Raw genomic sequence first — 25,629 nt, 5'->3', positions numbered from 1 at the left:
ATTCTAAAGAGCTTACACAATAGTAAAGGGGGGAGTCACGGGAGAGGGATTTTTGGCGTTATTGCTGCTATGTCATCTTAGATATCTAATCCTTCTGGCCACAGTATTTGGTCATACCTGTTGTCTTGGGGTCATCTTATGTCCATGTTTTGTTCTTTTAGCACAGCAGCCCTCTCTGATGCAGAAGTGACTCTTTTGGAGACATGGATATAATTCTACTTTCCACACAACATAGAAGTCAGGGAGTTTTGTTAGAAAGATAGAGTTTCGTGTGGCCGATGCACATTACACAAGAATATAATGTATGAGCCACCCTCAGGGATGTGGGAATCATCTCTTCTGTGTTACTGCAGACATTGGAAACCCTGTGAGGAACTGAAGACAGAGATGCCTAGCTACACTGTGCAACCATTTCATGTTTGGGGCCTTGCCACCTCCCTGGACTTGGCTTGCTTGTCCTGGCATAGGTTCTCCTAGTTCATGGAGTCCAAAACCTTGCCTACAGGTGTTTGCCACATCTCTGGGATGATGCATGGGCAGCAGCTCAAATCCCATCTCTCTATAGCTCTTCAGCATCAATACGCTCAACTCCTCCTCCCACCCCCCAACTCACTCCCTATTGCTAGCCTGGGATCAATTTCTATAAAGTGTGGAAGTCCTTCTTTTATATACCTATGTGTTGGCCATCCAAATCTTTTATCTATATCATATAACCTTTTCACTCCTCTAACAAATATCCTCATTAATGCTTTCTTTTGAGATGCTTTTTCCTGCTCAGTGAACACTGGAGCTCTGGCTGTTTGTATGAAGAGAAGGGCCAGAGGATTAAAAAATATATAGAAAAAGGAGGGGAGAAAGCGGGAAGGACATACTGGACATAAAGAATATGATGGATAATAAATTTAATCCAGGCCCATATAACAAGGCAAGGAATTGAGCTAAAGAGTTTGGATTTTCATCTGTACACAATGTATAGTCATTGAAGATATTTTATTTTGTTTTTGTTTTAGACAATCAGGGAAGAGACATGATATAAATGACAGTGCAACTCATTAGGAAATATTTAAATCTTTAATGTTACAAAGAGAAACATAGGGTTTAAGGATGGGGAATGCAGATATTATTAATGTAAAGAGACACATTGTTAAGTATGTACAGAGTATAAGATTCACAGCTCAATCCTTTTTTTTTCCTTTTTTTCCTTTAAAGTCATAGACATATGTGGACATTAGACAAAATGAACACAAGGCTCATCATAAAGATGATAGTGGGGTAAACACAGGACTCTTCTCAAAAATGCCACATATACCCCCATTTTTCCCATAGCACTCTAGAGCAGAGGTGTCCAACAGAACCATCTGTGATGGCGAAAATGCTGTCCAGTACAGTGGCCATTGGCCTCATGTAACTGTTAGGTACTTGAAGTATAACTTATTGACTTAGGAAATTAATTTTTAGCTTTATATAATTTTAATTAATTTAAATTTCAGTGGCCACATGTGACCATGGCTACTAATGTTGGAAAGCACAGATCTAACATGTCTACACTTACCTATGAGAATTACCCACCAACAAGCTTCTTAGAATAACACAAATAAATGTTAGGGCTAGAACTGACATCAGAGTCTATTTTTGGAAAAGAAGTTCACATTATATTTTGGGGGGTGGAATAGAAATCTGGGGAAGATGAGAAATAGTGGAATCAAGACAAGAAGAACAGGACTACACGGTGGTCTTTTTTGTTACGCAGACTGATTCGTCTGCATGAAGGCATTCACCCCAGTTCTTCATAACCCATACTTTACCTTCAAAAATTACTTTCAGGGTTACTAACAGGTGAAAGTAACTCCTACATCATAGGATTACTAGGAGAATTCTATTTAAAATTGCCTACAAACGACTTAGCCCAGGGGCTGACAGAAGGGAGTATTCAGAAGTGATTATTGGAGGTTGTCAGTGTTATCCTCTTTATTAAAGTGACTAAACTTGCCCTGGCTGGCATAGCTCAGTGGATTGAGCCCAGGCTGGGAACCAAAGTGTCCCAGGTTCGATTCCCAGCCAGGGTACATTCCTGGGTTGCAGGCCATGACCCCCAACAACCGCACATTGATGTTTCTCTCTCTCTCTCTCTCTCTCTCTATCTCCCTCCCTTCCCTCTCTAAAAATAAATATAAATAAATAAAATCTTTAAAAAAAATAAAAAATAAATAAAGTGACTAAACTCTTCAAAGTATATTTCACTTATGATATGGGAGTAATTATCCAACTTCACATATTCATATTAAGACATGGCTTTTATGAAAGCATTTTAAAGTTGTTAGCATTGAATTTCACTCTAAAAATACTGTGAAAGCTTCCTTTTGTTAGAATAGTTATACCACTAAAGCTTAAGGGTTTTTAATTTTTATACAAATTGTTTTCCAAACATGAACCCTAAAAACAGTTATTCACTATCAACAATTGTAATTATAGGCAATACTACCCAAAGTTGAAGTATCAGCCATAAAATTTTTTTAATTTCAGATAAAAAATTAGTCAGATAAATTTAGTCAGCAATAAAATTACAAGTGATTTCTGCTGAAAAATAGAAAAATTTAAAGATTAAGGCAAGAGAAGTCTTTGTTCAAAATTTTGCCTTTTATCCTAAACAGGAAGGTATTGAATGTTATTAGAGTGCAGGAGTTCCAAGAACTTTGTTTAAGTATGAAATAAAAAGAAGAGAGAAAATAAAAAGTAAGGAAACAGGAACAGCAGCACCTAAACTCTTGAAGTTACAAAACATTTCCCGGTCTTGCTCAAGCATATCAAATTGTGTCTGTGGCTTATTTTACTTTCTGCATTCTAATCCAATTTTAGGACAACTTGTAGAAATACAGAATAAATATTAACTTTGATGGTAATCTAATTTTAATCATCTTGTTTTCTTTTCTTTCAAGAATGTGAAATCGACACCAGCTCCTCCATGTGGGTTTATGTTTTCCTGGGGAATCTTCTTCGTGGAATTGGAGAAACACCCATTCAGCCTCTAGGCATCACCTACCTTGACGATTTTGCCAGTGAAGACAATGCAGCTTTCTATATTGGTAATGCCCCCCTTATTTATCTTCTTGGGAAGCAGGGTACCCGGTTTTCTCAACTCCATTCTAAACTAAATGAAGTGTGGAAGGCTTTTTACTTCATATCCAACTCCTTTATTCAGTTTACACATTTCTGAAGTCTATACTGGGATCTCAACAATATAAGAAACTTAAATAAAGGACCCTATTATATTAGGGAAAGAATATCAGATTAAAAGAAAGTAACTGTGAATTGAACAGCAATGGCATAAGACTTTGTGTAAGTATCTTCATGGGCTTCATGGACTGCCGATGCATTTGGATGTTACAGAGAGAGAGGGAGACAGAGAGAGAAGTTAGTCCTGATGTTATTTTCTTACTGAGAGGTAATTAATGCCTTAAAAGGGTTCATTTTTCTTCCAAAACTGAGAAGGACTTATTTCCTAATTCAATGAAGTTGAAAAATTGACAAATTAAATGCACTTAAGGAGTTGATGAAATATTTTCAGGTAGTATTCAGATCTCCTTACATTTTTGTTGAAAACAGTATTAATTTACAAAAGCAAAGAAATGACACCTTATTTTTCTTAATTTTATTTTTATTTCATTTATTTATTTTTTCATGTGCAGGGTGTGTGCAAACGGTTGCAATTATAGGACCAATCTTTGGCTTCCTGTTAGGCTCATTATGTGCCAAACTGTATGTTGACATTGGCTTTGTAAACCTAGGTAAGGGAACTTATTGTTATTTATTCATTTATTTTATTGTAAAATTTTAATGGGATGGTGTAAAAAATAGCAAATGACTTTTTATAAAATAACAGGATGGCAATCTGTCATAAAATGAAAATAATCCATGGAAAACTTACTATTGATAGAATCAGCATGCACATTAATAAGTGGATTATGAAAAATAGGTGGTGATTAGCACTGGATGAGCCATGGTGTTTTATTCCAACATATTATTTTTACTTCTGCTTAGCCAGTTCAAATGCATGCCAGCACAGTTAAAACTGAAAACTGGCCACTTATTGACTCTTGTTGGTTTCAGGTGTATCAACATATTACAATCACATCAATTGGTAATGTATTGGTGACTAGCCAGAAAAACCAAGGATTATTCTGGTAAAATAGAATGCACAGCTCTTGCATTAGTTGTTCTTCTTTAATCAAATAAACTGCAGGTATATTTTAAAAACTTGATTCATTTATTAATTTATTAACCTCCCAAATTTATTTTATATCTACTTTATCCCAGGTGCTATTTCACGAAGTGAACAAAATAGCTGAGTTTATTGACTCCTTGAATTTTAAAATCCAGTCCTAGAGACTGATATGGATAAGAGAGTATAGGTGTGACGGGTGGTACAGAGAAAAGCGGTGAAGGGGAAGCAGTGGAGATGCAGTGATAAACTAGTATAAACATTTTACCGAGTTGAATGTAGTGGCAACTGAGCATAGTTGTCAAGGGACATGCTTATTTTGTTGTTCTCACAGAGCATGATAGAGGTGGAGTATAGTCACATGTTTTATAGGTTCTTATATATTTAAAAAAATACTTGGTTTGGTTCAAAAATTTTTTGTCAGTGCTTACCTTTAGTCCAATGAGATATGGTGTCAAAAATAAAGCTTTTATGATAAGATATTGATGTTTTATTTACATGTACAAATCTTGTTACAGATCTGTAATAGTTCTGAAGTACTATTAAACACCATTTAGTAAATAGCATTTGTAGTGCTCCAGACTAGGCTTGGGCCTTGGGGTGCAGGACCTAACTCCCTCTTTGAGTAAAATCTGAGACAGGTGTTCAATATGTGAATCAGAGGAAATGGCACTGATATGGTGCAGCTGGTGGCAGGTTTGGACCCTTCCTAACCCCTCACAAGGTGCTTCCCCCACAGCCCCACCATGGGTCCAGGGTCCCTCTGCCGAACCCCAGGGCAGAGTTTAGAAACCATGGGTTCCCTTCCAGTAGTTAGACTCTGCATTTAATCTAAGGAACAGCAGAAGAAATCATCATGTTCCACCCTTTTTCCTTCAAATAGCAAGATAATAATGTTCAGATAAAAAAAGTTATGTATGAATTATTAGGTGTTTTGATAATGTGCTTGAGCTAATGTGCTTGAGCTAATTTTTTTAAAGAGGCTTATTTAAACACATTGGCTTTGCTGTACATGCTACTTAGCCGTCCTCTCTCTTTTTCAGATCACATAACCATCACCCCAAAGGACCCTCAGTGGGTAGGTGCCTGGTGGCTTGGTTACCTAATCGCAGGAGTCCTAAGTCTTGTTGCAGCTGTGCCTTTCTGGTGTTTACCAAAGAGTCTTCTGAGACCCCAAAGTGGAGAGGATTCCAGTTCTTCTGAGAAGTCCAAGTTTATTATAGATGATCACACGGAGTACCAAACACCCCGTAGAGAAAAAGCAAAAATGATGGAAATGGCAAGAGGTGAGCCAGATTCTCTTTGATCCTGAAATACTTTCAGATTTCCTGTTTGGACTTTATAGGGTATCTCTCCCCTTTGTGTGTTCCCCAAATCACTGAGAAACTATACAAGAAGCATGAATCAAGATTTAAAAGCCAGGTTTATTACTAGAAAATGATTGAAGAACACGACCCAGAGTCTTGGTACCCTTTCTTGCTGACATCTTCACCCTCACACTTCAGTGTAGACCTTGCAACCGCCCCCACGGGATTGCTGTTTCACATCAGTCTGGGCAGATAGAAAGGAAAAGACTCTTCAGGGTATGTGGCCCTTTAGAACAGATGAGATTCATCCATTTAAGAAATGTGTGCCAGTACCTGTCTCCCACCCATGATGGGAAGACTGAGTGTGTTCTGGTGAGTTCCCTTCATGTGGTAATGCGTCTCCATGAAAAGGATTGGTTTCCCTCAGCTGGTCTTGGGAAGGGCCTCAGTGAGTAATATTTACATTTGTAGAAAAATAAACTGGCTGCATAGTAAGAAGAAGGAAGAATGCCAAAGCTTGTTTCTTTACACAAAAGTCCATACATTAAATGGAGACAATGTTCATATGCCTTTCCTTGTGACCATTACCCAAGTTTGAAGAACACACAAGAAAACTGATGCTAATGCCTGTGATTCCCAGCTCTTTTTTTTTTAATATATTTTATTTATTTATTTTTAGAGAGGGGAGGGAGATAGAGATAGAGAGAGACATCAATGTGCGGTTGCTGGGGGTTATAGCCTGCAACCTAGACATGTACCCTGGCTGGGAATCGAACCTGGGACACTTTGGTTCCCAGCCCGCGCTCAATCCACTGAGCTACACCAGCCAGGGCTTGTTTCCCAGCTCTTTAGGAGTCTTCTTGCCTTGCATGCACATCAGTTAGAGGAGTCTGTTTTTGTCTTACTTGCAAGCATACCTCTAACCATAATATAGCTTTTATGCCTGTGGAAGTGAGTGCCCTACGTCTAGATCTGAACTGTCCAGATCTCACCCATGACTCGTGTCAATGGCTTGATATCCATATTGTGCATGCGCACCACACTATAACTGTGGCTGGTGACTACAACAATGGGGTTCAGCCATCCACGCTCTTGCCCTGCTGCTAAGGCTCTGTCTTCTGCCAGGTGTGACTCTGTCTTTAATCATTCCCTGTTATTTTTGTCTCACAGATTTTCTTCCATCATTGAAGAATCTTTTTGGAAATCCAGTATACTTCTTGTATTTGTGTGCGAGCACCCTTCAGTTCAATTCTCTATTTGGCATGGTGACATACAAACCGAAGTACATCGAGCAGCAGTATGGGCAGTCACCCTCCAAGGCCAACTTTGTTATCGGTACGCTCATGTGCACTTCACGCTTTCCAGCGGGCATTGCTGGCTGCCTCTCATTAACTCTTGGTACTTTTAGAGAAAATTGTTCCAGTATTTAGACTGAAGGAAATTTATGACTTTTTAGATATGAAGTAAAAAAGTGAGCAAAAATAATCTAGCAGAGTGAAATATCTAGGTAGTCCGTGGTCCACAACTTTCTAGCAAAATTTCCTCACACTGATGGGTGAATGACCTTGAGACTGTCACACAGATCAAGCATACATTTTATTAGAAAATTGCTAATACAGGATATATGTCTTTCAAGTGTAGGCAAACTCTTATAACTATGGGCATTTACTGAACACTTTCTAGAATGACAAAAAGGGAATATTTACGCAGGTCAAGTAGATCATTACAAAACAAACTTAGTGTTTGCTCAGTCAAAAGACTTCTGATTCCTGGCATTTGTTTGGGTTATTTCAGGAGGCTGTGCTTCTAGCACAGTGGTACAGTCAGTAATGAGAAATATGTCCCAGGACAAAAAAAGAGAATGAAAAACCAGAATCTACAAATACATGAACACCACCTTGCAAGGAACTGGATACTTTGAAAACCTGGATTAGCTACTTTTGTCTTTTCTGTTTCAAGGCATAAAATATATTCTATTTTTTAACATACCCTTTTGTGAAGGGAGACTCCAATGTTTAAAATCACTTATTCTCCTTAAAATATTTAAAGAATATAGTTTCTTTAACATATATTTAGCTCTACATATTTATCTCTGATATTTTAGGACATATATTTTTTATTCTATAACAAGCCAGTATAATGAGCACTGAGCAGCTGCTAATCAAACAGACTCTGTTCAAGCAATTCTTCCTCTAAATTTTAAATATCCAGACTATACCTTGGAACTTTTACTTTCAACATGAATAGGTTCAAACTAATTTAATTTTATTATTTACTGGTTGATGTGAAGAAATATTTTAGGTGTTTTTTCTCCAATACTCCATCCAGGCCAGTCAATTCTAAGAATAGAAGAGAAATGAAAGTTTGAGACATTCTTTTTTATTTTAAAATTCCCTTTGTATTTATTGTGGTATAACTTATAAGCAACAGTTAAATTTATAGACCTTAAATGTATAGCTCAGCTAAACAAATATATGTGTGTGAGAATCTGTAGTAACCATTGTCCAGAGCACGTAGCCCATTTAATACCCAAAGGGGTACTCAATGACACTTCCTGCTCAAGACTCTTTCCCAAAGCTAATAACTATTTTGAACTCTATCCTCACAGATCAGTCTTGCCTGGTTTTGCCTTTATAGAGATGGAACAATATGTTAGGTACTCCTTTATATCTAGATTATTTTAATTAAAGTGAATCTTATGAGATTCATTCATGTTGTACATAGCAGTGGTTATACTTTTCGTTGCTGTGTAATACTCTATCACATGAATATACCACTGTTTATTTACTCACTTTATTGTTGATGGACATGTGGATTGTTTGCTGCTTTTGGCTATTCTAAGTAACTGCATAATCATTCTACATGGATTTGGTGAGTGTATACGCTCATTTTCTTGGCTGTACCTTGGAGCAGAATTGCAGGGTCACTGGGAATATGTGTATTTAGGTCCAGTAAACATTGCCAAACATTTTTTATGTAAGAGTTATGCAAATTTATACTCCCACTAGAAATGTTCAGAATGTTTTGTTTGCTCCACATCCTTATAACAGCACTGTCAGTCTTCCTCATTGCACCATCCTTATGGGGTATGGTGGTATCTCACTGTGGTTTAATCTGTATGTAAATGATTAATGATGAGTACTTTTTGCAGGCTTGTTGATTATTTCAACATTCTTTTTTGTTAATTATGTTCAAGGCATTTGCCCATTTTTACAAAGTTGTCAATCTTTTTCTTATCAATTTGTAGGAGTAGTGTTCTTTTCTCTTGATACAAGGTTTTTTATTAAATACATGTGCTATATATTCTCATAGACTGTAATTCACCTTTTTACTTTCTTAATTGTGAGCGTCTTAATTTTAATTAAGTCCAATTTTCAATCTTTTTCTCTGTTATTAATGCTATTTTAAGCCTGTTTTAAGAAATCCTTTTCAAACCTGAAAGACATAAAGATGTTTTTCTAATATGTATACTAGTAGCATAATTGTTTTAACTTTTAGATTTAGGTTATAATCTATTTCAATTTTTTTTTAGAATATGAAGGAGAATATCCAGGTTAATTTATCAAAATGAAAGACCACCTTTTCTCCATGAACTGTAGTAAAGTGATATATCTTTAAGCATATGTTTATTTTTCATTATAAAACATGTATATAACATTTAGAAAATTTGGGAGTATATGATTTTTCTCTCACTAAAATGGTGAATTTTTTATTTCAAATTGAAAGTTCATTTTATAAAAGGAAATTAAAAGAACTCTCAAGTGGAGGTAATTTCAGGGGAATTTCAGGGGAAAAGGGGTAGGGTTTACAGGAACAAGTATAAAGGACACATGGACAAAAACTAGGGGCAGGTGGAAATGGGAGGGAGGTGGGGAGGCCTGGGCAGGTGGGCTGGGATGGGAGTAAAAGATAGAAAACTGTACCTGCACAATAATTAAAATAAAATTATTAAAAAAAGAACTTTCAAGGGCATGTATTAATAATAGAAAATAAGATTATACATAGTCTAATTCCTCTATTGAAGAGGTAGTAAATGAAATACCTTTGCCTATGAAATTATTTTTAAGGAGAATTAGCACAGATTAAAATAATTGAAATTCTGAGAGGTTCAGTGGCCTGCCCAATATCATGCATATGTATTCTATGTATATTTTGATATAGCCAGGAATGAAATTATTTCCCCTGAATTTCTGAATTATATTCCCCCTCTGGGCATAATTATTTTTAAATATGGACAAGAAGATTCTAATAATTCTCTTTTTTAAATTGTGAATGCTGATTATTTATTTCTTTTATTTTGTTCATTTATTTTATTATTTTATTTTATTTTATTTTATTTTAATTGTTGTTCAGGTACAGTTTTCTGCCTTTTACTTCCACTCCCAGCCCTCCCTACCTCTGTCCCATTTCCACCCTCCCCCCCTGTTTTTGCCCATGTGTCCTTTATACTTGCTTCTACAAACACTTCCCCTTTTCCCCTGAAATTCCCTCCCCTCTTCCCCCCACCCTGGTCACTGTCAGCCTGTTCTGTATTTCAGTGTCTTTAGTTATATTTTGCTTGTTTGTTTGTTTTGTTGATTAGGTACCTGTTAAAGGTGAGGTCATATGGTATTTGTCTTTCACTGCCTGGCTTATTTCACTTAGCATAATGCTTTCCAGTTGCATCCATACTGTTGCAAAGGGTAGGAGCTCCTTCTTTCTTTCTGCTGCATAGAATTCCATTGTGTAAATGTACCATAGTTTTTTGATCCATTCATTCACTGATGGGCACCTAGGTTGCTTCCAACACTTGGCTATTGTAAATTGTGCTGCTATGAACATTGGGGTGCATAGGTTCTTTTGGATTGGTGTTTCAGGGTTCTTAGAATATAATCCTAGCAGTGGAATTGCTGGGTCAAAAGGCAGATCCATTTTCAGTTTTCTGAGAAAACTCCATACTGTTTTCCATAGTGGTTGTACCAGTCTGCAATCCCACCAACAGTGCACTAGGGTCCCCTTTTCCCCACAACCTCTCCAACACTTGTTGTTTGTTGCTTTGTTTATGATGGCCATTCTGACTGGTGTGAAGTGGTATCTCATTGTGGTTTTAATTTGCACCTCTCTGATAGCTAGTGATATTGAGCATCTTTTCATGTGTCTCTGGATCCTCTGTATGTCCTCCTTGGAGAAGTGTCTGTTCAAGTCCTTTGCCCATTTTTTAATTGGGTTGCCTGTCTTCTTATTGTGGAGTCCTGTGAGTTCTTTATATATTTTGGATATTAAACCCTCATCTGAGGTATCATTGGCAAATATGTTTTCCCATACAGTTGGTTCTCTTTTTATTTTAATACTGTTTTCTTTAGCCGTACAGAAGCTTTTTATTTTGTTGAGATCCCATTTGTTTATTTTTTTCTTTATATCCCTTGCTCTAGGGGACATATCAGTGGAAATATTGCTGCATGAAATATCTGATATTTTCCTGCCTGTGTTCTCCTCTAGGACTTTAATGGTGTCACAGCTTATATTTAAATCTTTTATCCACCTTGAATTTATTTTTGTGTATGGTATATGTTGGTGCTTGAGTTTCTTTTTTCTTTCTTTCTTTCTTTCTTTTTTTTTTTTTTTTTTTTTGCATGTAGCTGTCCAGTTTTCCCAATACCATTTGTTGAAGGGGCTGTTTTTACTCCATTTTATGCTGCTGCCCTCTATGTTGAATATTAATTGACCATAGAGACAGGTTTATTTCTGGGCTCTCTGTTCTGTTCCATTGGTCTATGTGCCTGTTTTTATGCCAGCACCAGGCTGTTTTGATTACAGTGGCCTTGTATGCACTCTCAGATGGACTCTGAGATCCAAACAAATTCATCATCAGAATTTTTTTTATCTATCTACCTATCACAAGTCACCTAAATTCTTCATAATTTCTGTCATGTCACATCTAGAGATAATGCAAGTACTTTTGTGAGAGATAAGTAATAGTGTCTAATAATTTCACATAATTGTAGCCAAGATCATTTTTTTAGTGTATCTTGGTTTCACATTAGTAAGTGTGCAATGCTACAGAGTAAGAATAAGTGGGTAACTTATTCAATATCCCTAGCATTAATTTTGATTATTTTTAGAATGGTGAAAATAAATACATCATTAGGTTGAAAAAATATAAAATGTGTCATAATTGTACATAGCTGTCATTGGATAGATATTGTTTTAGTTTTCACTTCTTTTCCTTTGTCTTACTTCTTTCTCTTTTCTCCTTCATTTTTTCTTTGGCTTATGGACAATGATCCTTTCTGTGATGAAATATGGGAGGGGCAGGCAGAAAGCACGTTTTCCCTCTCCTCTCAGAGAAGGCATTGGACATGACATTGAGGAAAAAATAAACCTCCCGATGCATTCCAAGGCCAACTGTTGCAATGGCAATTTAATTTTGCTATACATACTTTTGTATGTTGTCCCTGTTCTTTCTAAAGTTTAGAAACAGCATTTCCTCATGTTAAATACTTTAATTCTGCAAAACAAACTTAAAGAAAAATAAACAACAAAAATGTTCAAATTCAGGGACTAAAGAGTATGTCATACAATGACTTTCCTTTTTTAAGTCACTGGATTAGTCTTAAGTCAAGTTTATGGATTTTTTAAAAATTTCCATTTCAATTACTGCCGAAAGAAGTTTGAATGGACAGTTGGATTTTCCATTTAAGCTGCTTCTATCACTATTAAGTTACATGGAAATTATCTTACCTTTTCTTCTTCTTCATAATATACAGTTAGTAATCATTTTTGCTTAATTTCTTGGATTTTTTTAATTAAATAAGACAGTTTCCAGTAGATATAACACATCAACATTAACCATCACTGTTATCAGTGATAACAGTAATTATCTTAAAGGCATCACACAGAAAAGGAAAAACTAAGATAATTATTTGGGGAAAGGTGTTTACAATAGAAAGCTTTAATTTTTGTAGCTAAGCTGTTGTAGCAAATTTAATAATTGAATTATGATGTTCTAGAAGGGGAGAATCAAGTTGATGGTATAAAAAGGTGTTAGAAGAGTTAACAATCCATACTGAAAGACCAACACCCTTAGAATAATCCATTTCGATTCTCAGGCTCTTCTAGGTCAGAGAGCAGGAGGCAAAAGTCAAAGGAACCACAGAGCTAGAAAACAGTGGGTATTCTTAGTGCTATGACCCCAAATGTTCCAGGTTTGATCTTTCACTTTGCAACATAAAATAAAAACCTAACCACATTTTCTGAAGGTTTTTCATTCTGTACCTGGTTTTCAGAAGGTATTTTTTCCACAAATCTCTTTTGGGAAATAGAATTGAGAGAGAGGATAAAAATCTGCATTCTTTTTATGTCAACCTTGAGTCTGTGAGAAGTGATTCAAAGTCAAGTACTATGTGTGTGTAAAAACAGGGACCTAAATGATACACATCCAGTCACGACAGCACTTAATTCTTAGGAAGGAAGACAAAACCTAACACAGAGGGGGAATCAGCTTGACATATTCTCTATTTAAACAATCAGAAAAAAAGAGAGAAAATATTAGTATTTTTTAACTTGGGTCATGAGTAACCAAGTTTGTTGTATCATTTTCTATCTTCTCCCTTTTTAAAAAATATAATAATCAGATCCCTCTTAGCTCATGTTTAGGTCTTCAGGGACCCAGTATACACTCATCTCTGCTGCTTACTTAACCCGCAAAGCTCAGTTCAGCTGGGGAGCAAAAATCAGCACCTCCTCTTTGTTCAATTTCACTAATTTCATAATCATGCCTCTTGTTCACCCCAGCAAATGCCAAGCTCTTATATGAACCTTGTTTGTTGGCCAGAATTCTTACAAGTTTCTGCCAATATCTCAAAAGCTCAAGATAATGTGGACATCAGTGATTGATAATATAAAAATATAAACAATAAAAAATATAAAAATAAGTTCTAATTAACAGAGAAATGGTTTATTGTTGAGTGCCAAAGTGCTCTCCTCTAGAATTATTTCCCAGTTTAAAATCCAACCAACCCAGCCCCAAAGAGGCCCTGTCTCTGTCTTTTCTAACACAGAGGTGTTCTACACCTCCCATAGCAATATTTTCATCTTTGTGAGTCTGGTGGACCAAAATGCTAATAACCTAACTGAATAATATCTTTGTGCCAGATACTGGGCTAAGAATTTTCATGACCTTTAATCACCATTATTAGCTCCATATTAAAGGTGAGCAGACAGGTTTAGACAAGTTCAAAGAATAACCTGCAGTTACCCAGCCATTAGGCTATAGAACTGAGGTCAAAATCCAGGCTGCTAGATCTCTGGAGTCTGTTCTCAACCACTTTGTTAGACCCCTTGCTTGTGTCATTTTTAAGTCACATTTATTTGATTACTAAGGAGGCTGCATATCCATTGATCGGGAATGCTGTCTCCCTAACTCCATGAAGGAGAGACAGTATAGCATAGCAATTGAAAGAATAGGATTTACCATCAGACTTCCTGCATTCAAATCTGACATTACCACTTCTTAACCATGACCACTAACAAATTGCTCTCTGCAGTGAGAATAATAATAACCCACCTCCTAAGGTTGTGATGAAGAGTAATATAACAGGTAAGATATCAAGTGAGTAGCTGAGTGTCTGGTATATCACAACAAATAAAAATACAAAAGTAGTCAAATGATACCTTGCTTTGTTGTTGTTAGGAAAGATAATGAATTAAGAGGCTAAGAGTTGGGTCCTCAGTGAAAACAACTTTTGGGGGTACCAGGAAATAAAACAAAGATTTTTTTAAATCCTTGCATATCATGTGCCTATTATTTTATATGCACAACCTTAAAGAATATTAAGTCAACTATTGTCACTTAATTGTACCTATTAGTCCTGAGATTGGACCAGAAACACAATGATTGATTGATTGATTCAGTGTTAATTAATAACAAACCCTAGGCTAGACACTGTGTAGTCAGAACTGAGATTCAGTTGTGCTGTCACTGAACTATAATCTAGACAAGCATCAAAATCCCTTGATGTGTCAGTAGATAATAATGAACGAGTATTTCTATAACATAAAATGACAAGTAGTCATAGTATATCTATGTCTACTTGTTATAGTCCACATGTTATAGTCTAAAACTATAGCATGTGAGACAAGTAGTCTAATAGTATGTCATAGTTTTGTATAATCCCTTAGAAAGTTTGTGTGAGTGCACTCAGATTTCTTTTGGAGATTCACAAAATTACATATTTTTCTTGTTCCTCAGGGCTCATCAACATCCCTGCAGTAGCCCTTGGAATATTCTCTGGGGGGATAGTCATGAAAAAATTCAGAATCAGTATATTTGGAGCTGCAAAAATCTACTTGGGATCGGCTGTTCTTGGGTACCTCCTGCTCCTTTCCCTGTTTGCACTGGGCTGTGAAAATTCCGACGTGGCAGGACTAACTGTCTCCTACCAAGGGTATGTTCTCTCATTAAAAAAATCTGAAGAGATTGGCTTGCTTAATCAAATTAATTTTTCATAGAACTTCAAAATAAGCTGATTTTTAAGCATTATCACTATGAGAAGGGAATGACTTTTCTATTATGGAATAGCTAGTTGTGTTTATAACATGGAAGCTGTTATATTTGCCAAAATCTGTCATCTCCTTTGAATTTTACTGTACTAGAGAAATATTTTTTTAAAATGCTAAACATACATCTTATTTTAGGGCAACACCCTGATCATGGAAAATTTAAACCTTGAATCTTGCCCCTTCCCATTCTTAGTGAAGAGGAATTGTGTGGGTTATTTAATATAATCTAGCTTCGATTTTCCCATTTAAAAATAGAAATCATAACTACCCTTTCAGGTTTTGTAAGGCATAAGCAAGATAACGCATGTGAAAGTGATCACTGCTGTCTGACACAGAACACACGAGGCATTCACAGAAACAACTGTATTTTTTTCTTGGGACACCTAAGTAGCTGGGAAGGTCTCTCTGCCACCATTTATAGCCTCCGTTGTACTCAAATCAGGTGACATTTTAGGGGAGAATTCTATTCCTCAACCCGGTAGCCCATATGACACCTCTCTTTCATTTTTTGCAGTTGGCCAAGAGCATATTTATTGATACTCTCAGACCTGTGCCATCCCTTATAGGTGGGTGGTTAGGTTTCTAGGTTTGCAGGGTCTATCACCCTTTTTTTTAAAATTAAAGCATAGTTGGCATACAATATTATATATTTTCAGGTATAAAACACAGAAATTTGACATTTATATACCTTATGACTTGATCACCATGATAAATCTAATAACCACCTGTCACTCTATAAAGTTATTATATTATTGACTATACTTTCTGTGCTTATCACCTCTCTGTGACTTATTTATTTTAAAACTGGAAATTTGTATCTTTTATTCCCCTTCACCTTTTCCCACTCATTTCCCCACCCCCTTCTCTTCTGGCAACCATCAACTTGTTCCCCTGAATCTATGACTCTATTTCTGTTTTGTTTAGTTTGTTCATTTGTTATCTCTATTTTAGAATCCACAATCAAGTAAAATAATGAAGTATTCATCCTTCTCTGCCTGACTTATTTTACTTAGCATAACACCCTTTAGGTCCATCCATGTTGCCACACACATCAAGATTTCATTCTTTTTTACTGTTGAGTATACACACACACACACACACACACACACACACACATATATACACACATACACACACATATATATCACATTTCATTATCCATTCTTCTATCAGTGGATACTTATGTGCTTCCAAATCTTTGCTATTGTAGATAATATTATCATATACATAAGGGTGCTTATATCTTTGCCAATATGCATTTTCATTTTCTTTAGATAAACACCCAGAAGTAAAATCTATCACTTTTAACATCAGGCTGGACCTTGAAGAAATTGTTTTGCCCTTTCCTTTCAAGGGTCCTCGTGATCCCTCCATTTGTGACAATGAGTAACCAGAGACCCCTCTCTTTATTCATCCACCTAACATTACATTATTGGTTTTTAAAACTTGTGGAGCCACTTCTGTACTTCAGCCTGACCTCCCTGACTGCATCTGCCTGCCTGCAAGTACCTATGGCTCAAAGGTCAATGCTCCTGACATTACATTCTGTTTCCTGCCTGTTCAGCTGCTTCTTACTGCTTGCTTTCCAGCTCCCTTCCTGTGCTTTCTTCCAAGCTTATTTGTCTTGTCTCCATATTCCAGTCTCTATCACTTTCATTAAGTTGGTTTCTCCTGTTGTTAAGGGAACATCGATTGTACTCTTGTTATTTAAAATGTCCAGGAAAATTAATGAATGCAAAGTTCAAATACCATGCTTCTGGAAGTTGTCACCATCACGTCAGACTTACCTGAGTGTAACATTGGTAACAGTCAGCAATGTAAATTGAGAACTTGTGCTATCAAGTTGAAGCCTTATAAATTGAAGTCTTGTGCTATCTTTAACTGTCCCTATAATCCTCATGGTGGATGGACAGTGGTAAAGTACTTTGTATTTTGCAATTTATAAAACATCTTCACTTTCATTATCTCCCTTGTAGCCTCAGAGCACCTTTATGAGATAATTTTTATTATCCTTGTTTAATGGAAATTGAGTTAAGAAAGATCAGTTAGCTCCCTCAAAGTATAATACTGTTTCAACACCATCATGCTATCTCTAAGACAAAAGCAAACACATAAACAGACAACAGCAAACTTTTGAAGTTCATGTTAGAAGTATACTCACATAATAAAACATAAATATTTCTAAATTAATGAAAGGTAATATGTTTATTGCATGGATACTAGGCCTTGAAATTACCTTAAAAGACTAGAACTGCATTGTAATAATGCTATCACTTAAAACATTATAAGACTCCTCTTTTGCTTTCTAAAACATCCTCAACAATGGCAAAGAGTTAGCCTTTAAGAGTAGCTTTGCAATTGGAAGCAGCCAAAAAAATACAAAAAATAAAATAAAAATGGCAACACCACTGGGAAAATCTCCCCTCTTCCAGTTTGACTATTTTTAAAGAAAAATTTCCTTTGGGTATAAACATTCTGGCATATTTGAGGAAACTCATCTTATAATTAAAATATTAAAATTTTAAACAACTTCACTGTCAACACACCCTTCATTAAACATGTATGCAACTAGTTTCTGCTTCAAGGTTGCCCTAGGCGATAAATTCAACTTACCTTCATTAATATAAAATAATTGGCTTTATAAAATACTTGCTCCCCAGGGATTATCCTGAGTTGCTTTGTGCCCTCAGGCTGTTTTGATTCTGGACTTTCAAATAGCATTCTGGACAACACCGTACAGAATGTACAGAAGCTTTACATAGGGCAGTGGATGAAACATTTGTTCTGCAATAATGAGAATAAGTCTGATGTGGTTATAATTTGTCACTAATATATGTGAATTTGAGCAAATTACCTGCCCACTGTCGACCTGCCTTTCTTGATCTGCCAAATGAGAAGTTGTTCTAGATGACACCAATTTCCTTTCAGCTCCAACCTTCTGTGATCACAGCCCTATAGTATTCATAGTGGCCTGATTCCAGGCTTTCAAAGGCATGTATTTGTATTTTTAGATACTACTAAACAGCTAACCATTAATGCCTAATGGAGGAGAATAGAATGAAATAGTCTTATATGACTTCTCAGGAGACCTAGTTAAATATCCTTTCATTTTGTTTGCAGACATCTCAGAGGTCTTTTCTTTTTACATTTGAGGTCCAAATGCATAGCAGTTCTACTAGGTAGAATATTACATCAGTAAAGAAATTATTATTATAATTATTATAGAAGATAATCTGATGCCTCTCAGAGGGAGGCATCAAAATGACTGATGAACTCTTTCTCCAAAACAGTTCCATTTTTCTTTGATTGATTGACCTACCAGAAATCTTGCTTCTGAGCCTGCTATGTACCAGGCATTGTATTTGGTGCTGGTGATACAGAAGTGACTAAAACAAAGAGTTTCTGCTTTCACTCAAAGTGCATGAAAGTATATATTTTTCTTTTTAAGTTCTTCATCTTTTTCATAAGAAATAAAGGAAGGGGGAGAATAAGCAAATAAATAAATTCAAACTGAAAGAGGAAAAAATGAATTATTAAAGGCCAATAAATGACCATTAAGGAGCAGATGAAGAGACATACCATTGTATAAGTACATCCTGAGAAGAAGAAAGGGATATGAATAGTGCAAGGAGAATAGGTGTAGAAATATTAGGTAATCCAGGTGAGAAGAGGAAATAAGTGAGAGAGAAGGAATACTGGGAGAGGTGAGTGAGGAAAATATAAGAGAATGAGAGAGAACAAGAGAGAAGACCATCAAAAGTAGGTAATTTTAACTATTTTTAAAAAGCCAGCTTTTTGAGGGCAGATACTGTCTCATTCATATTTGTAACTATCTTCTCCCAAAGCAACTACTTAGAAGGCTTTTGGTATTTTTTATGAATAAATTAATGCTAAGTCATTTTAAAAAGCATCTGAAATAAAGTCAAAAGATATGAAAGAGCTCCACACAGTGGGAGGATACCTGGGAGAGAGAAAAGTTGGAAAAACTGGTAATGCATTTATTAATCAGACTTACACTGATAGGTTACGTAGCTCCTACAAATGTAGAAAAATTGTTGATATTTTGACTTTTTGGCAGTTTTTTTTCCTTCACCATACCATTAGCAATGCCAATTTTACTGATGTTTACACAACTTTGAAGGACATTTAGACACAATCCACCTATAACGCATTCAGGTATGAGAGGGGGCCCCAAAAGACCCAGAATTATCTTCTGGAGGGCCAGCCCCTTGTAGTAAAGCCTTCCCCCACTAGATGAGTGTCCTAGGAGCCCATCTGTATCGGTGCACCAGCTGCCATTATTGCGAGAGGCATCATTCAGCTTCAGTGGATTTTTTCAATGTGTCTGCCCATTTTATGATGGGTGTCTTAAAATCACCCATCATAAAACATTGCCGAGTTCAACAGCACAGTGTTCAACAGTTTTTGATCGAAAAACAACATGACCTTCATCCCCCACCCTCCCTATTCATATGATCTCACCCCAAGCAACTTTTTTTCCATTTCTCTGGGTGAAAAAGTCCTCAAAGGAAAACATTTTGCCAATGTGGAAGAGGCGAAACAAAAAATGGCAGAAGCACGGAAAGGCATCAAAATCAATGAGTTCAGAAACTGTTTCCAGCAGTGGAAAAATATCTTGATAGGTGTATTACATCAAATGGACAGTACTTTGAAACTAAGGTTTAAGCATGTAAGAATAAATACACAATTTTTATAAATTAATTCCTTTTTGGGGGGTCTCCCCTCATAATGTCATAAATTGCTCTAAAAGTTTACTTTTCTGCCTTGTTAGCCATTTTCATACATCTTTGGGGAGAAATATGTTAGAGGATTCTAGAGGCGATAGATATTAATAAAAGCCATAAGCCAAGAACTAGATATTATGTGAAGTTAAAAACCTCCATAGATAACTTTCAAGAGAAAGCTGTTGATCATGGATGAACTCACATTTAATGATCAGAAGCTGATATTTCTGATGACAGTTGTGTTTCCAAAAGGCAAGTGTTGTTGACAGTGCCATTTATATCACTCCAGAACATTGCTTTTTAAAAATATGAGGGTGCTGCCTGCTAAGAGGTAATATGCTATACTGTTACATTTCTTTTCAGAACCAAACCTGTCTCTTATCATGAACGAGCTCTCTTTTCAGATTGCAACTCAAGATGCAAATGTTCAGAGACAAACTGGGAACCCATGTGTGGTGAAAATGGAATCACATATGCATCGGCTTGTCTTGCTGGTTGTCAAACCTCCACCAGGAGTGGAAAAACTGTAGTAAGAAATCTTCTCTAAAGTGTGTGCCAACAGGCCTGCTACAATAGATAACTATACAACTCCATGGGGGGACTCTAGGGCCCACAGAAGCAGACCGTGCTCATAGGAACACTGGCTTTTACTCTGCCCTTGTTTTTTGTGTGGAGACAGCAAATATAGAGAAACTGGAGTTGTTGCAAGAATTAGGCTAAGATTTAGAATCATGGAACGGACTGGAGGAGCTCTGTAGTTATGTAGTCTAATTCTCTTATTTTGCTTTTAAGGAATATTAACCTTGAATGAGAAAGTATAAGTCATAAGATTATACAGTAAGATCTGTATTGGGATTGAGATCTGCTGACGCCAAGACCCATGATTTCAGGGACAAGACCAGTAGAGGTCAGTGTTAGGAAGTCTAGCCCAAGAGGTCTAGACGCAGGGAGTTAGGAATCAGGTTTTGAGGATGTTGATGGTTCTGGGACAGCTCTTCCTGAGAAATCAAGCAATTTCTATAATAAAGAGTCGGTGGCTGGAATGAAGGGTTTTGTAGGGTGGAAGAGGATGATGAGTTTGGAAATACAGATAGAAAACCAGTTGTGAAGGATATCATTATTAACAGACTCATCCCTCTAATCATGCTTTTGCATTCCTGTTTCACACACAGACTTCCTTGTTTTTGCTGTACATACCGAACAATGGTCACACAGCTCTGTGCTTGTGGCTAGCAAGGTCTGCCTATATTCAACAGTCCTTGAGGGTTGAAGATTAAACATGTATTTACACATGCTTATCAACAATACAAGAATGCTTAGGCAAACACTTCTGCTAACGCAGAGTCACACTCGTTGATTTTCTCCCTGTTTACTGATATTCTGACATTTTACTCAGAACAGAAAAGTTTGGTGTCTAGCAATAGGAAGGCTACCCATCCATCTGAAATCTGACTTTTCACCATCCCTCCCTTTTCACCCTTCTTTCCTTTCTTTTTATTTTTCTTTCAGCCCCGACTCCTTTGCTCAGACTGCTTGAGCGAAAGCAGTTTCTTAACCAAAACTTCACTTATTGAAGACATTGTATGCCAGAGACTAAGAGAAGTGTTTTTAAAACAAAATTGCATTCCTCGAGTAAATGGGTATTATTTGGTTTGTTTTCCTCATGTGAGAACTGAGGCACTAAGATACAAGGGACTCCTAAAAATCACATATCTAGTGAGAGACAGTCAACACTCAAAAACTTTTTACCTGACATTCAAAAGAAATCTATGTTGCTACTCTTTCTTGGAAAGTAAATGCAACTTTTATTTCATTATCTAAAAATGCATAAGCTTTTCTGTGATAAAAATGGCAACTTACTATATATACACATTCATATGTGAAATTTACAGAAACAAACTGATGAGAAATTATAAAAGTTGCTTCTCTCTCCAAGATTTAGTTGAATTTCATTCACCAAGGTTTTTTTCCCTAGTAACTACTATACATTCTGTCATACCCTCAAATTTTTTATTTATTTAGCATTTTTATTGAGTACCTGAAATGAGAGCCTACTTTAGGCTCTGGGTATGCAGTGATGACAAAGCAGACAGTTTCTTCCATGGGTTACATTCTAGTAGGGATATATGTTCAAACATAAATGATTATATAATACTCTGGTAGGTAGTAATGAGCACTGTGAGAAAAGGGGGATTAGGATGGAAAGGGTGGCGAGATGGGGGTATCATTTTGAATGGTGGGTCATGGAAGCTCTTTTTGATGAAATACAGGGGCAGGGACTTGAGTGCATGAGCCAGCCATGTAGCCATATGGAAGAGCTGCCCAGCAGAGATGACAGCAGGGCCATGGCGCAAGGGTACTTGTTCGAGGGTTGACAAGGGCATGATGGGAGCCCATGGGTGTGGCTGAAGCAGGAGGACAGGAGAAAAATCACTGAGCAGTTAGTTATGCGCAAGATCCACAAGCTACATCATAGCTAGTGCATAAGCCACTTTAAGGATTTGGGATTTTATACAAGTGTTATAAGAAACCCAGAGACACAGACAGACAACTGTATAGTGGTTACCAAAGGGAAAGTGTTTGGTGGGGTGGTAGAGGATAAAGGGGGCCAAGCACATAGTGATGGAGGCGGTTTAACCTTGAGTGGTGGGCTCACAATACAACGTACAGATTGTGTATCATGATAATGTACACTGGAAACCTGTGTGACCCTATTAACTAATGTCACCCAATAAACTTAATAATAAGTAAGCCATTGGAAGGTCAAGAACAGTAATATAGTTGGACTTCCATTTGTAAAGGCTCACTTTGGTTACTGTGTGGAAAACACAATAACTGAATGAGTGGAAATAAGTTGAGCATAAAGAGACCACAGTGATAACCGAGGTGAGAATAATGGTGGTTTAGACTTGGAAGTGGCAGAGAAGGAAATAAGGTGCCGTTGGATTTGGTTAGATTTTTGGGGAGATTGTTCTATAGGATCAGTAGTTTGTAGACCAACTATCAGCTGTTTGGATAATGAAATGTTACTTCTAGAAACTTTGCCTTGCCCTGGCTGGCATAGCTCAGTGGATTGAGCGTGGGCTGCGAACCAAAGTGTCGCAGGTTCGATTCCCAGTCAGGGCATATGCCTGGATTGCAGGCCATGACCCCCAGCAACCGCATGTTGATCTTTCTCTCTCTCTCTCTCTCTCTTTCTCTCTCCCTTCCCTCTCTAAAAATAAATAAATAAATAAATAAATAAATAATCTTTAAAAAAAACAAGGATTATTTTTTAAAAATTAGAAACTTTGCCTTTTTGATATATTCTAATAGAAAAATACATAAGAATATTTTCCTTATTGTTTACACAATGCATGCATACCATACTCTGAAGTCCTTTAAAATAAATATTTATCTTTTTAATTTTATTTAAATTTCACTTCAATAATTGGACTTTTCCCTATCTTGTTACAGATATTTCATAACTGCACCTGTGTGGGAATTGCAGCCTCAATATCAGGAAATTTCTCAGGCATGGTGGGCAGATGCCAAAAAGACAATGAGTGTCCCAAAATGTTTCTGTATTTCCTTGTAATATCAGTCATCACGTCCTATACTTTATCTTTGGGTGGCATACCTGGATACATATTGCTTCTGAGGTGAACACTGATTCTTCTGCCCCAATTTTAATATCAGACGTGCTGTAGTCATCTAGAGCAGTGGAATTATCGTGATTTCTTACAGCTCTCTCGGGGAACTTATCTGGCATCCTCTTTACACTTTGATACTTAGGTTTTTATAACAAACATGATGTTGAATAGAAGATTTCCTAGTTAAAAATATTTGCAAACCATTGGTCTGGAAAGAATGTTAGTGCCTACATCACCGTTACCACTCAAAAAATACTATTTGGAATAAACAGTGGTATGTTTTTTCTAATGTTGGTAGTGTTAACTAGGATAGACTAAATGTGTTTTAGATTAAACATGATTTCACTAAATTATGAATAATAGAGTTTATAAGATTTTTTAAAGGCTCATCTAATGCTACAATATTATGTGCTTATTACTTTTTTAAAATATATTCTTGCTCTTACTGGTATTATCTGTGTGTGTGCGTGCACACACATGCACACAGGGAGGGGACATTTTAAGGGCTTTTGGATCAGTTGAGGATCCTAATCTATGAACGTGATGCCAATGACTCCAAACATTTTTGCTTATAAAAACTCTAAAAGAATTTTTGATATTGTGTACCTCTGTGCATATTTAAGTAGGCATCTAAAAATTTCTTACCATAAGTTTAAATAGCAACTAAGCATTGATTTCCAGTATAATATAAATATTTTTATTTAAAAATATAATGATTTTAAATATAGGTCACTCTTTTAAATATAACCAATGAGATCTAAAGAATAGTGATTAAATAACCAATATCACCTAATTTAAAATCATGCAAAAATCTTTAATAGTCAAAATGTTGCATATTTCTTTCTTATCCTTGAAATTATATCTTCATTCAACTTCCCTATAGACTTTCCTTTTGTTATAATGTAATTTATATTAAATACTTGTTATTAGCTCTTCTTTCATAGATCTCTATATTAATGTACATAAATTCAAATTTTTCAATGTTTTATAACCAGTGTTCTGTATAATTTTTTTCTGATTGAATTAGCCTTTCAAATATTACTATTATACAATTAATCAAAGTAACCTAAAAATGCTACAAATGTTTATATATTTACTAAACAAAAAATCAATTTTTATTGGAAACTTATTTTTTATGAGATGAATTAGGTGACTTTTAAATTAATTAATATAGCTAAAAATGAATATTAAGTTTTTGAAAATTAGAGCAATAAAAAGTATTGTATACATATTTAATTTCCCACAGTTTATACTACGGAAATTGATTAGGAAAGACAAACAGAACACAGGACCTGATATCCACAAATCTGATTTTTGGAAAAGGGTTTAATGAGAGCATGAGATGTTTTCAAATAGGAGCATGGGTTTGAAAAGATGGGAAATCATTGTCCCAGAGTTCTCAGGCCAGGATCGCTCTTCATGCACAGCTATTTTGTCACGATCTTCTTTTCCTGTGCCAAGTAGTTAATGGGCCAAATGAATAATCAGGCTACTAGAGGAAGAGTTTTCCTCACCACCAGCTCCTCAAAGGAGCCAAGAAGGAGATGAATGTCCTTGAATTGAAGGAGAAAAGTTGTGTTTCTTGCCTCTTTTAAAGCAGAAACTAAATGAAATATACATATAAGTTGAACTTAGCATCATGGTTAACACTCAATAGTGCATATTATATCGTCATTTTTCTTAGTATTAAAATGACAGTCCAATCAGCAACAGCATTCAATCTTATTAAGATGCTCTTGTTATTTTAGGTACTCATGAACTCGGCTGGAAAATTCAAGTTCCCACTGTTTAGCAAAAATACTTACCATGCCACAGTAATTGTGATTGTATCCATCCAGATCAGTATGGTCCTGTGCTTTCAGACCAGAACCACAAAAACTAGTTAAAGGTTATTAATTCTTTATTATTGCCTCAAATTCTTGCAATCCTAGAAGATTGCATTTTTCTGTCTTTATTGTTTGGCTGATTATAGGGCTCATTTACCTTCTAGTAATATTAACTGTAAATTCCTTGATGTAGTGCCTTTAATTTTGCATAATTTGCCTTCCCTATGCTAGGACACTAGTGGGATCTCCATAAGTGCTACTTGAATTCTAATATCACTTTGTGTGTGTTAAGTAGATTATCACTAATGTTACTATTTGCTTTAATGGAATATATATAAATTTGTAATAGTGCTTTTATTG

At 36.0% G+C, this 25,629-nt stretch overlaps 1 protein-coding gene across 2 annotated transcripts in view; it reads left to right on the top strand.

Annotated features, from left to right (window-relative positions):
• SLCO1C1 (solute carrier organic anion transporter family member 1C1) overlaps positions 1 to 25,629 on the top strand; it is a 43,348-nt gene that overhangs the window by 13,063 nt on the left and 4,656 nt on the right. For both annotated transcript variants that reach the window (XM_036019273.1, XM_028532654.2), the window contains exons 6-12: positions 2,937 to 3,083; positions 3,687 to 3,785; positions 5,263 to 5,505; positions 6,697 to 6,861; positions 14,756 to 14,951; positions 20,175 to 20,340; positions 23,268 to 23,452. In XM_036019273.1, coding sequence (XP_035875166.1) covers positions 2,937 to 3,083; positions 3,687 to 3,785; positions 5,263 to 5,505; positions 6,697 to 6,861; positions 14,756 to 14,951; positions 20,175 to 20,340; positions 23,268 to 23,452 — 1,201 coding nt within the window. The remainder of the gene's footprint in view (positions 1 to 2,936; positions 3,084 to 3,686; positions 3,786 to 5,262; positions 5,506 to 6,696; positions 6,862 to 14,755; positions 14,952 to 20,174; positions 20,341 to 23,267; positions 23,453 to 25,629) is intronic.

The sequence above is a fragment of the Phyllostomus discolor genome, chromosome 2 (assembly GCF_004126475.2).
Source record: "Phyllostomus discolor isolate MPI-MPIP mPhyDis1 chromosome 2, mPhyDis1.pri.v3, whole genome shotgun sequence".
Taxonomy (NCBI): domain Eukaryota; kingdom Metazoa; phylum Chordata; class Mammalia; order Chiroptera; family Phyllostomidae; genus Phyllostomus; species Phyllostomus discolor.
Note: the sequence above shows the minus strand (reverse complement) of the source record. Positions and strands in the feature narration are given on the sequence as shown.